Raw genomic sequence first — 13629 nt, 5'->3', positions numbered from 1 at the left:
ACAGGTGTGGAGGCGCTAATGATATCCAGACACTGGGACACAGTACAGAGTCTGGAAACCTTGTGGGTTCATGGCACACAGGGCTGTTTGTCCGATGGCCCATTTTCAGCTTATTTTGACCGAGTCAAAGTCATCTTCTCACAGCACTTTGCATTGTATGGTACTTCGGTCTTTGGGTGTCCAGTGCAGAGTGAACGCTAAGTAACTATGTGCTGGTGTTTTGCATTTCACATTTTAAATGCAGAAGCGTTCACAGCAAGTTCACTGAAGACAAAGTCTTCTTGCAACAACAAGGAAAAGAAAGAAAAATATGTCATCTCACAGAAATGGAAGAAAGATAGGAGATAAATTACAGTGAAGTCTCTTGATAATTCAACCACAGTATTTGTACTGGCAGTGGGAGAGTTTTTATCAACAAACCTTTTTACCGTTTTACATTTTTTAGAAAAAAGATCTTTTTTAGCTGTTGAATCAGATGTAAAAGACAGACAGTGCATCATTTGTATCTTTACATGAAGAAGTGCATCACCAGGTAAATTAACAATCCGTTTTTTGTTGTGGCGGTTCAGTCACATCTTGTCTTTATAGAAACATTGATGTGTTATTTTTAATTAGTAGCTTGTACTCACACAGTTGTAATGCTTTTTTTTATATGTCCTCATAAAGGGAGTGGATGTTTACATAATTTGTGGAAACAAATTGCCAGAAGGTTTTCCATTCTGCTTTAGGTAACAACATCTCTTCAGTCAATAAAGCACATCTTTATATAACTTCTGATTAATTCTGCAGGCAGAGATGTGGCATTGGAGCCAACAAGGTGGAAAGCACAGCAGCGGGCCAGAGACCTCATTCACATGTCAGCAGGGCTTCCCAATAGCTGACCCCCCTGCTGTGAAAGAGCTGGTGAGAGCTGAGGTGAAGATGTTACTGCAGACGCTCAAAGAGAGAGCCTGTAGGCGAGGAAGGTCAGTCTCACTCTCCCAAATCTCCTCTAGTGTACATTTTTAATGAATGATAGAGAAAACACAATGTTTGTTTTTCTTAAGTTTTAATGCTAATTATAGTCACATGATTTTGATATAGAATTAAGAGAAAAACATCAAAATGGAAGTGAATGAAGACAATAATATTATACCAAGCGGTAAATGCCATATACCATTAAATATACTACACACTGTTCCACAGACCATAGTTTTACACCACAGATTTCCAAACTCAGATGTTTGCCATTTTTTCAACTGCATTGTATATAAAAAAAAGCAGCTTTTAGAGTTCTTCACTCCTTCACACTTTGTTACTCTCTCTCTCTTTTTTTCCTGACCCAAGCACAACACTTCTCTTTAACTTTTCCTGCTGCTAAGAGATGGGCTAATCAGTTCAGACTGTGGTCTTACACTGTCTGTGTCTTTTAACCCCAAACAAAGAGCACCACAAAGTACTATATTGTGTTCCCACCACAGTCACGAACAGGCTGGGAAATCGGAGGAAGAAAGGTTTTCAGAGATTTTGGGCCCTCTGCCGGGATGTTGTGGTCGGGTTTAGAAGTTGTGGAACAATAGGATAATTAAAGGAGGAGGACCTGCATTCTGATCCAATTGGCAACAAACACTCGTTTATTTGAAAGTGAGGACGTAACATATGGCTGATTTATATCCAATTGTTTGTCAGTGAAGAGCCCACTGGAAGACAACAATAAGGCCCGCTTCTCTTTATCTCTTTTATATGCCATTTATAAGCAGCTCCAGAAGTGGTAATAAAACCTCCTGAAACCCTGCATGTTTTTGTTTTATTATTATTTCTACAACTACTCTTAGTAAAAACTAAAAACTGAGGTCAGAGATGGGCTTTTCGGCGTTTTAGTTTTAATGCGAGTGTTAAAACGCAATTTATTATAAAGAATAAAAACTACATACTTAATATTGTGGGGGTCGCACTGCCCACATGAGTAATGTCAGGATGCACATTGTGTGCGAGTGTGAGAGTCTGCGTAATGTTCTTATCCCGGCAACCAGCTCTCTGCTGCCAGGAATGTTGCCCTGTGACACCTCTCTCTGCTTTTGGTGGGTCTTCTAAGAAAAGCATAGCATAAGATGAATTGTTCCGCTTCCTGGCTTGTCGTTTATTGTCTCTCAATTTGTCCACTGCTTTTTTATGTTATCTTTTGTTCCTACTTCTGCTATTGAGCTATCCCCACTGCCATTGAGGTGTTTGTAGGTTTATTTCTATAATTTATACTATTATACCCAGCGCCCAGCTGAGCCACTGATCCAACTGACGCAATCTGCTTTGTAGAATTTATGTATATTGTTGTGTGTTGGTGGCACAGACTATATAAAGCATAGGTGTTTGCCATGGTATTTGTTACTCTATGCCAAAGTGGAGCACCTTAAAGTGCTATACCACAGATGGTCACTGGGGACTGTCTTTGAATATATCTACTGTAGCTCAGTAAAAGTGTCACTTCCCTCATGAAGAACTAAGTAATCATCTAAATTTGATTTTGAATATTTGGAAATAATTCCATTTATATTATGATAGTAGGCCTCAAAGAGAGGTTTCAAAATGCTCTCCAGCTCCACCCTCTTATCCAAATATGGAAGCTGCAAAAATACCAAATGTGGCATCAGCCAAATGCTAAGGTCAAGGCTTCAAAATGGCAGTTCACGAACCAGTGACTGGTGTAATTGTGAGCATGTCCATCTTTCTACTTTCTAGCTTGACAAAATGAGACTCAGCGTTGCTGGAGACAATTAACACAAACCATTTATTCTTGCAGCAAGGAGACAAGTCTGCACAACCTATCAGGAAGACGACCCAGAGTTGTCTGCTTTCAAAAAAATGATACTATTGCTATTTCTGTTTCTCACTAGCCACACAGTGTTATGAGAAATCGAGTTCAGACAGTAGACAAAAACAATATCACTCGCCACACAATGTTATGAGAACTAAAAGATAGGAGAAAGCCTCCCCCCATCACACAGTACAGCTTTTTCTCACAGTATAACTTCATGATTTTTCTAACATTTCCCTCCTGTTTATGCCAAGAGAAAAAGAAGGATTAAACACATTTAGGAATACATGTATACGGTATATAGATATAGATTTTCAATAAATAAATCATTGAGAATTCACTCGGGGTCATGCAAGGCACTGCTTTGCACTTTAAAAGTCATCTGCATCTTTGTCGCCATCATCCTCGAGTAGCTGGTCGTCATCATCACTCTCTACCTGTTGATTCATTGTGCCAGTGAAGGGATCGTTGATCCCTGAGTTTTCTGCCAGCTCTGCAGAGAGTGATGTGAGTCCCTCTAAGGCCTTGGTGATGCTGCCATCTGGGGAAGTATTGTTAGGAATAAACGTAAGATGACATGTCGTCCTATGAGAAACAAGACTAATGGTCTACAGCAGTGTGAGTAAGTGTGTGTAAGTCTGTAGTGAGACTAACAGTACTATGATGTCAAAATTGTTGTTGTTTCTAGTTTTAACATCATGATGATTAGCATGTTTGCAAATTTACCCTTTGAACTCAGCATTACATCATTCTGGCACATGCGCAGCAAAGCTGTACCTGATCCAACATCAAGGCGTCTTGTGGTCACTGTAAATATGATATGTTATATTATATATCAAAATCTATCAATTAGTTGTTAGTAAATCTCATCTTGGATCAAAGTTTCAGTTTATTGGAAAAAAACAGAACTTGTTTTAGTTTTCTGCAGTACATATTGTGACACAGGCTTTAGAGTAAGATAAAGTAATGACTAATAAATCTGTTTGGAATGAATTGACCACACTGGAATGATCAAAGTGATATGTAGGAAAGTGTCGCTGCACTGAAAATACACATATTGTGAATGAAAAAGATGGAACTTAGATCTGCAAACTTAAATTACTCTCGTCAAAAGAACTTCTAGGCGCTGCTTTTTCTTAACATCATTTAATTTCCATGTAACTGATGTTGCTTTCTTTTGGCTAATTTCACTGTGTACATGCAGAGCTGGTTTGTATACACTTAATAGCAACTACCTTTGAGTTTTGTTCATAAGATATATTATATGAGAGAGAGAGAGAGAGAGAGAGAGAGAGAGAGAGAGAGAGAGAGAGAGAAAGAGAGAGAGAGCAGAGCAAGAGATCACAGATCTCTCTCGTATTAGTGATGGAATTAAGAACTCTGACTTTTCCTTTCAAATCAAACACCAAAAAAATTGTAGTAAACCAACTACGAGTTAATTTGCCACGCTTGATGTTACATCTCCTGCTATGTGACGTCTGGGCCTCAGCATATTTGACAGTCCAAACCTGAAAAATGGCACTGCCAACCCCAGAGCCACATTGCTGTCAACACCACTTACAGAACCACTGATTCTTAGTTGAAATAGAATCTTTTTTTTTTTTTAAATTTACATCAAAAGAAAGATGTGTTCCATAAGACAGCCAGGTTGGCAGGGATTTATTTTGAACTAATCTCAGAGGCCCGATGTCTAAGCTGAGAATCCAGTTCCCAACAGACTCCAGGTCCGATGGCCATAACAGCAGAGTGTCTGAGACAAGTGAAGCAAAACACAGACGGAAATCTTGCTTGCTCACACGTCACAAGTCACTCTTGTAAAGTGCTTTGGCTAGAATGTAAATGGATTATAAAAAGTCCCTTTCAGTCTGAGAAATGTGCCCCCATTGTTAGTGACTGTGTGGGAACAGTGCCAAAACAAGTAGTGGTGCCACACAGACGGTGCCAGTGCAAATCGCATTTCCTCTTTGAAGTTGGCTTCAGTGTAGTTGTTGACCTTGAAGCATGGCACTGGGTGTATGTGTGTGTTTCAAGCCTTTGATCATTCAATTAGGCTAAGTCCCAAATGCACATCAGCTGAATGGCTTTCAGGAGTAAACCCAACACACATTGAAGGAACAACACTTCCACTTAACAAAGCTTCACCGCAGCCCTCTGTTTGTCAGCTTTGCTCAATTTAATATGCTTTGTTGGAATGGAAATTTAGAAAATACTGGTCTCTTGCCCTTTGCTGGAAATGTTTTTTTGTGCATTTTCATTCTTTTTAATTTGATTTGCCAGACATGTTTGCTGAGAAAACTTTCCTAGAAATGGCACAACTTGTTTCAGCAGGACATGCTGACACTGTTGGTCACACCTTGTGCATAAGATTCATATGAGCGTAGGTGGATGGGTGTGTACCTTGTAAATGTCAACCGATTTATCTCACTGGCCTCGTCTTGTGTGGTCCTGATGCTCCGGCCAGTCACAGCCTTCCTTCATACACACAGCAACCCACCCACATGCACAAAGCTCCATGTAATTGTCAGAGTGGCATGAAAAGACAAATTTTCCCTAAAGCAAAGACTATAAAATTATGCAGGCTGAACCAGGTTGCCATTTTACCTGTAGCTGCAACGTTTTTTTAGGGGGAAGATGACAATCAAGTCTGACAAAACTGAGAGTTGGATCTGAATACACTTGTGCGTATTTCTGCATAAATTCACACACACATTCGGCAATAGTTTTGCTCTAGTGATACTCCATGATTTGGCTTTATGGTGCTGAAAGAACATGAAAGGTAATTTTGCATAGTGAAAAAATATCCCATAGATTACTTGTGCAGGTTTTAAGAAGACGGTGGTTGATATAAACTGAATGAAAGAAAGCTAATATAGAAAATCAATAAAATGGGCAAAACAAGAAATTATATTTCAGTCACATGTCTATAAAAATGCACCAAAAGCTAGTATAAAGATAATGTTTTTAAGTTTATATTTATCAACACTTTCACCTTGCCCTGGGCTGTGCATATTACAGAAAAGTACATTAATTAATCTGTTATCTACAGGCTCAGCATTTATCTCTGCTTTTGCTGTAACAGGGATGTGGAGGAGCTCCTGTTTCGGCACAAACTTGAGACGGTAAACTACGCCCTTGGTCACCAGGACATCTGTTACAGCAACTGTAGCAACCCTGAAGATACTGAAAATCCCAGCAGGTTAGAGACACTGGTGAAGAAGAATCAGCATGGCCTTCAGAAATGGAGAGAATATAGTTTGCTCTTTTCGTCTCTCTTCCTGCAGGCCAAGCTCTCACTGTTCAGTCCAGTCCAGTGCTGAAGAAGAGATTGAAGAAATTAGAGACAAACTGAATGTTAATGAGATTCACGGAGTGGTTAGTCGCCTCAGGTAAGGTCCACAGAGCTGACAATATGAAACAACATGAAGTGCACAGGGACATGCTTACATGTGAGGCTTACTGCTCTCGTTGCACATATCCCAACCATAGGAGGCTGGTCTTTTCAATGACAAATCACTAAAAGCCTACTGAACTCTACCGTCTGAGCACCAAACTGCAGTCAGACAAATTCAGGACCTGCCCCCTGAATACAACAGAACATTTAGCTGCTACATGGCAGACATTTCCTTGAGAAGTTGGAAACTAGATATCAGAGTTAGGACTGAACATTGCCAAGTACCTGCTGTGTTTAAAAAAGCAACTACTTAGTTACAAGATCACCGTTCACGCCATCGTAAATATGCTAGTAATGTCATTACTACATGTTTTTGCTGCCCTCAACTGGCATGAAAACAAATTGCTGTAGTACCGCGAGACTTTTGATGACGAAACCATCAGCTTTGACATTTGAATTAGACCTCAAATTAAAATTAATAAAATAATTTCAAATAATCTATTTCACATAGTTCTCTCAATCAAACTCTTTTGTATGCAATAACAATTTTCTTTGGACTAACAACAGAATTTATCGGGCAAATCCATCAGAGTGGGTGTTATGTTTGAAAGAGAAAACTATTAATTACTTGTTTTAATTAACTCTCATATTTGTTCTGATGACTTCAAATGTAATATTTGAATTAAATTTTCAGTATTAAAGTTCTGATGCCGCTATGATAGTTGTCTTGTGCCCTGATAGTTGACTGTTTATTTTGAAATTAAGTGATCTGTTTTTAACGAATTAGTGTCAGCTCGAAGAACTTGTTCATCATCTCTCCTTTTTCCCCCTTCCTTTTATCTTAATTATGGCCTAACAAGCCTTTTTTTCGAACTGTTTGGCTTGTTTCAAACTTAAGAAATTAAACCTGCATAACAGCTGGATACAGTGAATGTCGCATGTCATACTAGTAAAATCATATTATCCTAAATGACCTAATTATGTGTTCTCTGTGAGTTTGAGCATGAGTTCCTGGAAGCGCTCTCATTTTTTCACGAATCTTCTCGTTTTGTGTCACTGTCAATCTTTACCTATGGCCTCTGTCGCATACCGTGCCTTCATCACTCTCCATCCCTCACTTTGAGGCCTGCAGGGCTATGCGGCCACTAGAATAACCTTGGAAAAGTGCCTCCTTCTTTCTTTCTCCTTCCCTGTCTCTCCTTCTCTCTCCCATTTCCCGACTAGACCAGAACAAAAGACCCCATTGTCAGAAAATGGATCCCAGACCAGACCAAGTTGGCAGAGGGTTCCTTTTTCGTTTGAAGGAACTGAAAAATGTCTGCTATGGTTATGAAACCAGAGCGGGAGAAAGTGTAGAGGGGAGAGGGAGGGGAAAGAAAATAAGACACAGTTTCCTCAGTACATTTAGAAAACTGCAGAAATAGACTCTGAGCAGTTCACCTGCTGATTTATGCTGTCTGTCTGTCTGTCTGTCTGTCTGTCTGTCTGTCTGTCTGTCTGTCTGTCTGTCTGTCTGTCTGTCTGTCTGTCTGTCTGTCTGTCTGTCTGTCTGTCTGTCTATCTATCTATCTATCTATCTATCTATCTATCTATCTATCTATCTATCTATCTATCTATCTATCTATCTATCCATCCATCCATCTATCTATCTATCTATCTACACTGTAGGTCTATCTTCTTGAGGGAATGTGAAGCATTGACTGCAATGATAAAGGATTTAAAGGTAAGAGCTCAAAGCATCTTACTACCAAACCCAGTAGTCAGGACTGTACCAGATAACAAGTTTGAGTTTCAGTGTTTGTTATCAGTGCAACTGTGAAGTCATTGAATCAAGTGTTCTCTACGATCCTGATGACCTCCATTAAACTCAAACAGTAGCATTAGCACTCTCTTTCCTAAGAAGATTTTATTTTCCTTGCGTTTGAATCCCTCATGTAGACGGGCTGTCTTGGCACTGAAACCCTGCCAAGGTGTCCACGCACACAATCACACGCGCACACATGCACAGTCTTCGTCGCGCTTGCAAAAGAGAACTGCAAAGCTTCCCTCAAAGCTCAAAAGCTGTTGCTGTGTTGGGAAATGCCAATTTCTCTCTCTAAAATGATGTAGATTTGGACATTCTTAGGCACATACAGGATGTGGATCACACGAGGTGAAGCACACGTGCTTTCATATCTATAATCTGACTACACCGTCTTGCATGAGAGAAACATAGCAAGTTGAGCCAGATGTAGGACTTGTCTGCAGACCAGATGTGGAAATCAGGTCTTTGTTCCCTTTATTTGAGCGTACGACTGTCTGGAAGTGTTTTCATTGTTGGATATTTATTTTTTTGGAAGCAGAATTTGAAATATTGCTAAATTCCAGTTCTCAAACTCTATGGCTGCGAAGCCTTTTTTTAAAAAAAACACAGTCGTGACGTGAAGGTCCCTTTACTAAAATAAACAAAGCAGCAAAAGGGAAAGGTGTTTCAAGTAAAAACCTGGTGAAGGAGGATGAGGAGGGTTTCCTGACCTAAAGTAGGGTCATTCAAGCCAATAAAACCTGAGGGTGTGAGTGTTGCTGTTGTTTTCATGTTTGTTTTTTTTAAAGTGATGTTCAGGTTTAATGTGGAATCATTTTCAGTCCCTGTAAGATAATTACCTCTTTAGGCAAGTGATTTGTTTGAGCATGGCATGAACTTACCGTGCACCTCTAGTCGCTGACACATTGGATGATGTTTAAGATGTTTTGTGCAAGACGTAGCTGCCTCATTAACCACAATAACTCTTTGGCTCTTGGAAGGAAGGGCACTATAACTTGCCCTCAGGATCTTCTGTGCGATTTTTTTGGCGTACCTTTAAGTCTTACCTTTAAATATGGCTGTTTTCATCAATAATCCAGTCCAAGGCTTTTCTCATCCACTCCTTCTGGCAGTCATAAAGGGATATACCGTAGAGAGGCTAAACAGGGGAGCGAGTGAGTTGAAATGCCTGAAAAAAACAAGTGGAAAAGAAGTGGTCACAGTAGAGTAATCTTCGGTTATCAGCTTGCGTTACATGTTTTTGCAAGACAAAAGGAATTTGGATTCTCATCCAAAGAGGAACAATTGACATAGTGACATAGTGACAAGCAGGGTAACATCTGAAGTTGGTAACAGTTTTCAGATCATGATTATTAACGTCTGCTATGTGCCCAAAGGCCTGTTCTACGTAGTGAAATCTTTTTAGTTTTCCTTATCAACCACAATGTTTGAAAAATGTCCAGATGACGAGCAACTGGATTTGCCAATTTGCTTTTTCTTTTCAGCTGAGACGATGCACCGATGTGTGTTATATCCCCTGTGTTTGACACAGCTGAGACATCTACCCATTTTATTTATTTTATGCAATTAAGTTTTAGTGTTTTAATGGCTACTGAGTAGAGCTGCATTAGACACTTAGTTTATATTGTTCGGTTATATTGGTTCTACACACCTTTCATAATGACTCATTAGCAGGGGGGGGGGGCTTGTAAAGTGGCTTGGACCAGCTCCAAAACTGCAGTAGTTAAGAGTAACTCCCACATCCATACCTCCACAGATCCTTTGAGTAGAGTATGAAGTCAGTCAAGTAAAACAGACGTTGTATTCCTACACCCTGAAGGTGTCGCTGCACTCTTACTGCAGCTTTACTCATTAATCCATCTGATCTATTAATAGGTAGATATTTTCTGAAGAAGTTATGCATGTTGTCCAGGGATTAGGAGGAATGATGACTCTGCTTACTTATCTTATTCTGATACTGTAATTAGCTGCCTTCATTATCTCCTGTTCTTTGTTTTATGTGGAGCTTTCAAGTCAACTCAAGCAAGCTTGTTCAAGATACAAGCTGCCTCCACGCGGCCAAAATGTCACAGTGACCTGTGACACATCAGTGATGCGGGATGAGAGTTTGTCATTTTGGTCGAAAGGCGTGGTCTGACTTTGATGCACCTCTGCTGGTCTAAACTGAGCACAGATGGACTGATTGTGGTCCAGGTGATAAATGAGATTGCTAAAGGGGCTTTCAGACAGTGAGTGATTGTCACAGGAGCTGCTGCATTTCAGCCTTCATGTTCCGTATTTGGAATTAGCAGCTGTGCAAAGCCCCACCACCGCGGCTCATAGCTGTCTCCCACGCCACCAGCCTGCTGTAATCCACGTAATATTGTCTCATTGTGCAGATAAATGCAGGTCACAGCTTAAAGTTACAGTGTAGCAGCAGAGAGAACGTTGTTAGCCTCTGTATGGTGATGCATTTCCATTATTTATTATCCATGCACTGACTTTATGAAGGTCACACCATATATGATGTGATCAAAATATGCCTCGTACATGTTCATTAAAAGACACGAGGAGGCCTGCGTAAACCCATCCTGCCATATAAAACAAACCAGAATAGTTTGTCTTACTTGCTGATAGAACTTTGCTGGTGGATCAGGCTTTGCAGAACCAGCAAAACCATTACTAAGAATAAGAGGAAATGTCAGCTATACTAGTTCCAGCCAGATTGTGCATGTGGACTCTGCAGTAGTGAATTTGGGTTTTCAAGTAATAGAGAAGTGACTTAAACATATAGTCATTCCTCAAACATCAGGATGTCTGTGCAATCAAATGGGCCGTAAAGCCTATTTTCAGAGAACGTGTGCCACACATTTGATTTAGATTTCAGTTTCTTCACTGTCAGAGACACAGTTAGAACTGTTGGCTGTAGCTCTGAAAGACAACACCGGGAGGTTTGGGTTTGAATCCCACTGGGAGAGCAGAACAAGATATGGGTTTTTACGGTCAGTCTCCTGGTTACTTGGTGTGTGTTTGTACATCTCTGCATGTGTGCGTGCGAGGGTCTGTGGTTGCTATAAAGGCTCTCATTAGGATTTGTGCTGGTGTAAAATGAGGAGCGGAGCTGGCCAGTCACTCGAAACAAACACACACAAGGACACACTCTGAATTCGGCTCTTTGGTTTTGCAAGCTTTGGGCACAAATACACACAAATCGCCATGGTTTTCATTTGCTATGGATGTAGATGTCAGAAGCCAAATTATGATGAAACTCTGCTGTTCAATCGTTTAGTGGTTTCTTTCCTCTAACAGACACACTCACACACATGCATTCCTTTCCCCTCCCTGCCTGTGTTATTTTTAATCCTCGATCCTTTTCTTTTCTTTTCTTTTCTTGAAGGCGTTTAAAGCATTCATTTTTCCGATGTATCCCACTTTGTGCACTATAACTGCAACCATAACCTAATATTTCACTCTTTGTCTTGTCTTTTTTATTTTCAGGGAAATATAAAACAAAAGTATCAGAGTGAGTCAGAGAAATCTGAGCCGTCGCTTTCAGGTGAGGAAACAATGTTGGCATTTGCTGCCATCTGGTGGCAAAGTCTTGTTTTGTTGCAAAAATACTTCACTTTAATGTTTAATTGGTAAAATACTCTACAGCTGATGGGCACAGGTCAAATCTGTTATCTGCTGTCAGCTCATAGGCATGACATACAATGTCAGAGCACAAGTCTGGGGAAAAAAATACAATGAGAATAAAGTTCTGATTGCACTTACTCAACCGTTTTTTATGGCGTTGTTGTTGTTTAAATTTGATGCCAGTGATATGTTTTGGGAAACGCGGGATGGGGGCAACAAAAGATTGAAAAAGATTTTTAATGTCAGCAAAAGAAACAAAAAGAGAAAAAGGAGGAAAACAAGGCACCTGGTGGAACATATCACAGATAATGAGTCATTCAGAGGTGAGGATAGTGAAGAGGTAACCGCTCAGTGAGGGAATTGCTCCTGAATTCAATGCTACAGAATTTCACCATCTTCAGTTTATATCATTTCAATTTTTGAAGATTTCTCAAAGGAAATCTGCACTGATTTAGATACATTTCTGAAAAAAACACCACTACGTTCTCTGGGCCCGACTTCATTTAAGATGGATTGAAGGGAAAACTGTCCTGTGGTCTGACAAAGTCTACATTTTTTTTGTCTAAATGCATTTGAACAACAGTAGCTTCTGATTGTGTCGACTCTTCTTTGTTTGCTCATCTGCAGAGCTGCAAGAGCTGAGAGGAGCTATACAAAATGAGTTGGAGCTCCTCCCATCATTGTTTGCAGCCTCGTCTCCTCCGTCTGTGAAGGGAGTGAAAAACAGTTTCAGGTTAGTATGTTTGATATTTAATCCACGTTTGATTAATACCTGCTTTCCGATTGCGCCCTACGTGTTCAATTCAGTCCTTTTTAATCTAACTTTATGGTGCTACTGATTTATGAGTGGAGCATATTTCTTGATGCATCTCTCTTCTGATTCATTTCCCCCAGACTGTCAGCAGGACAAAGACCTGACACTCTGCTACCTTTGACTCCTATATCAGTCTTAAGACCTCTTCCCCTGTGTCAGCTAAAACCGAGGCCACCATCTGGACGGCCTCCTGACAAGACCTCTCTGTCCAAGATTCATTCACATAGGCTCACATCAGCTTTCAGCAAGTCAGCCAAATCCTCAGGGCATGCAAACAGCGCTCTCATCCCTGACCAGAAGTTGGTAAAAAGCAAATATCGCTGCAGTTTTTCCCCAGAGCAAGATGATGATGCTCTCCACGGCAGGACTTGTTTGGATTTTCACAGAAACGCTGAGAGAAACTCACCCTGCCTTGAAACCCATCTGTCAACACAATCCTGTATTCACAAGCCAAGGACGGAGTGTGATTTATCGCCACGAAAGGAGAGAAAAAACAATCCTGCCTGGAATTCAAGAAATATCAATATCAGCCCGTCACCTGATTCTGCTCTCAGTCTTGTCTGTGAGGCAGGCAGCAGCAATGATACTATGTCAAAAAAAAGAGAGAAATTAAGGACCCTAAATGAGCAACGGCATTGTAGCAGTGGAGGAAGCTCAGAGTCAGCAGCAGTGCAGGCTGATAATTGTGTAAAGACAAGTAGCTCTGACAGTTCAGCCATATGTGAAACTTTCGCACAAGATGTCAGAGGGAAGAACAGTAACAACCCTATCGAAAATGGCCACCTGAGAAAGGACGCCAACAAACAGTACAGCCTAACGAGCCACAGTTTGACAGATTATGCCTCACATCTTCCAGAAGGCATGGATGCACTGACACAGGACACATGCCCTCTGCCACAATCTGCAGAAACCAAAAAAACACACGGGGGTCCCACAAGTCAGCCAAGTAGTGTCCCAGACACACAGACGCGGCCCCAGTTTCTCAGCCGGTTCCATCAGCAGGCTCCTCTGGCAAGAGTGCCAACATGATTTCAGTGTGGAAAGAAAAATACAAAAAAAAAACATGTATAAGTTTGTGAGTGGGTGGCTGAAAATATAATGTTGCTGTAAAAGTGGTGTCTGGTGCTCTTAAGAGTATTTCTATTAATTGTAAAACAATAAAGAGAGTGACTTGAGTTGTTTTTTCCTTCTTCCTTTTCTATTAGGATGGACAA

General features: G+C 40.5%; 2 protein-coding genes across 2 annotated transcripts in view; both read left to right on the top strand.

Moving 5' to 3' along the window:
- LOC140268344 (protein THEM6-like) overlaps window positions 1–13629 on the top strand; it is a 138045-nt gene that overhangs the window by 107784 nt on the left and 16632 nt on the right. The gene's annotated exons all lie outside the window — the stretch shown is intronic.
- LOC140268936 (uncharacterized) lies at window positions 7802–13526 on the top strand. The gene is made up of 4 exons (XM_072363933.1): window positions 7802–7905; window positions 11464–11521; window positions 12229–12334; window positions 12496–13526. Exons 1-4 carry the CDS (start codon window positions 7888–7890, stop codon window positions 13442–13444), a joined length of 1131 nt encoding a protein of 376 aa, XP_072220034.1. The 5' UTR covers window positions 7802–7887; the 3' UTR covers window positions 13445–13526.

Source organism: Leuresthes tenuis, unplaced genomic scaffold (assembly GCF_036924035.1).
Source record: "Leuresthes tenuis unplaced genomic scaffold, fLeuTen1.0.hap1 SCAF_14, whole genome shotgun sequence".
NCBI classification, from domain to species: Eukaryota; Metazoa; Chordata; class Actinopteri; order Atheriniformes; family Atherinopsidae; genus Leuresthes; species Leuresthes tenuis.
This window is presented reverse-complemented; position numbering and strand designations above follow the sequence as displayed.

What these genes read in the sequence shown, in the direction of transcription:
- LOC140268936 (XM_072363933.1), top strand. An exon ending in ATCTGAGCCGTCGCTTTCAG is followed by an intron (nt 11,522 to 12,228) that starts GTGAGGAAACAA and finishes GCTCATCTGCAG; the next exon opens with AGCTGCAAGAGCTGAGAGGA. An exon ending in GGAGTGAAAAACAGTTTCAG is followed by an intron (nt 12,335 to 12,495) that starts GTTAGTATGTTT and finishes CATTTCCCCCAG; the next exon opens with ACTGTCAGCAGGACAAAGAC.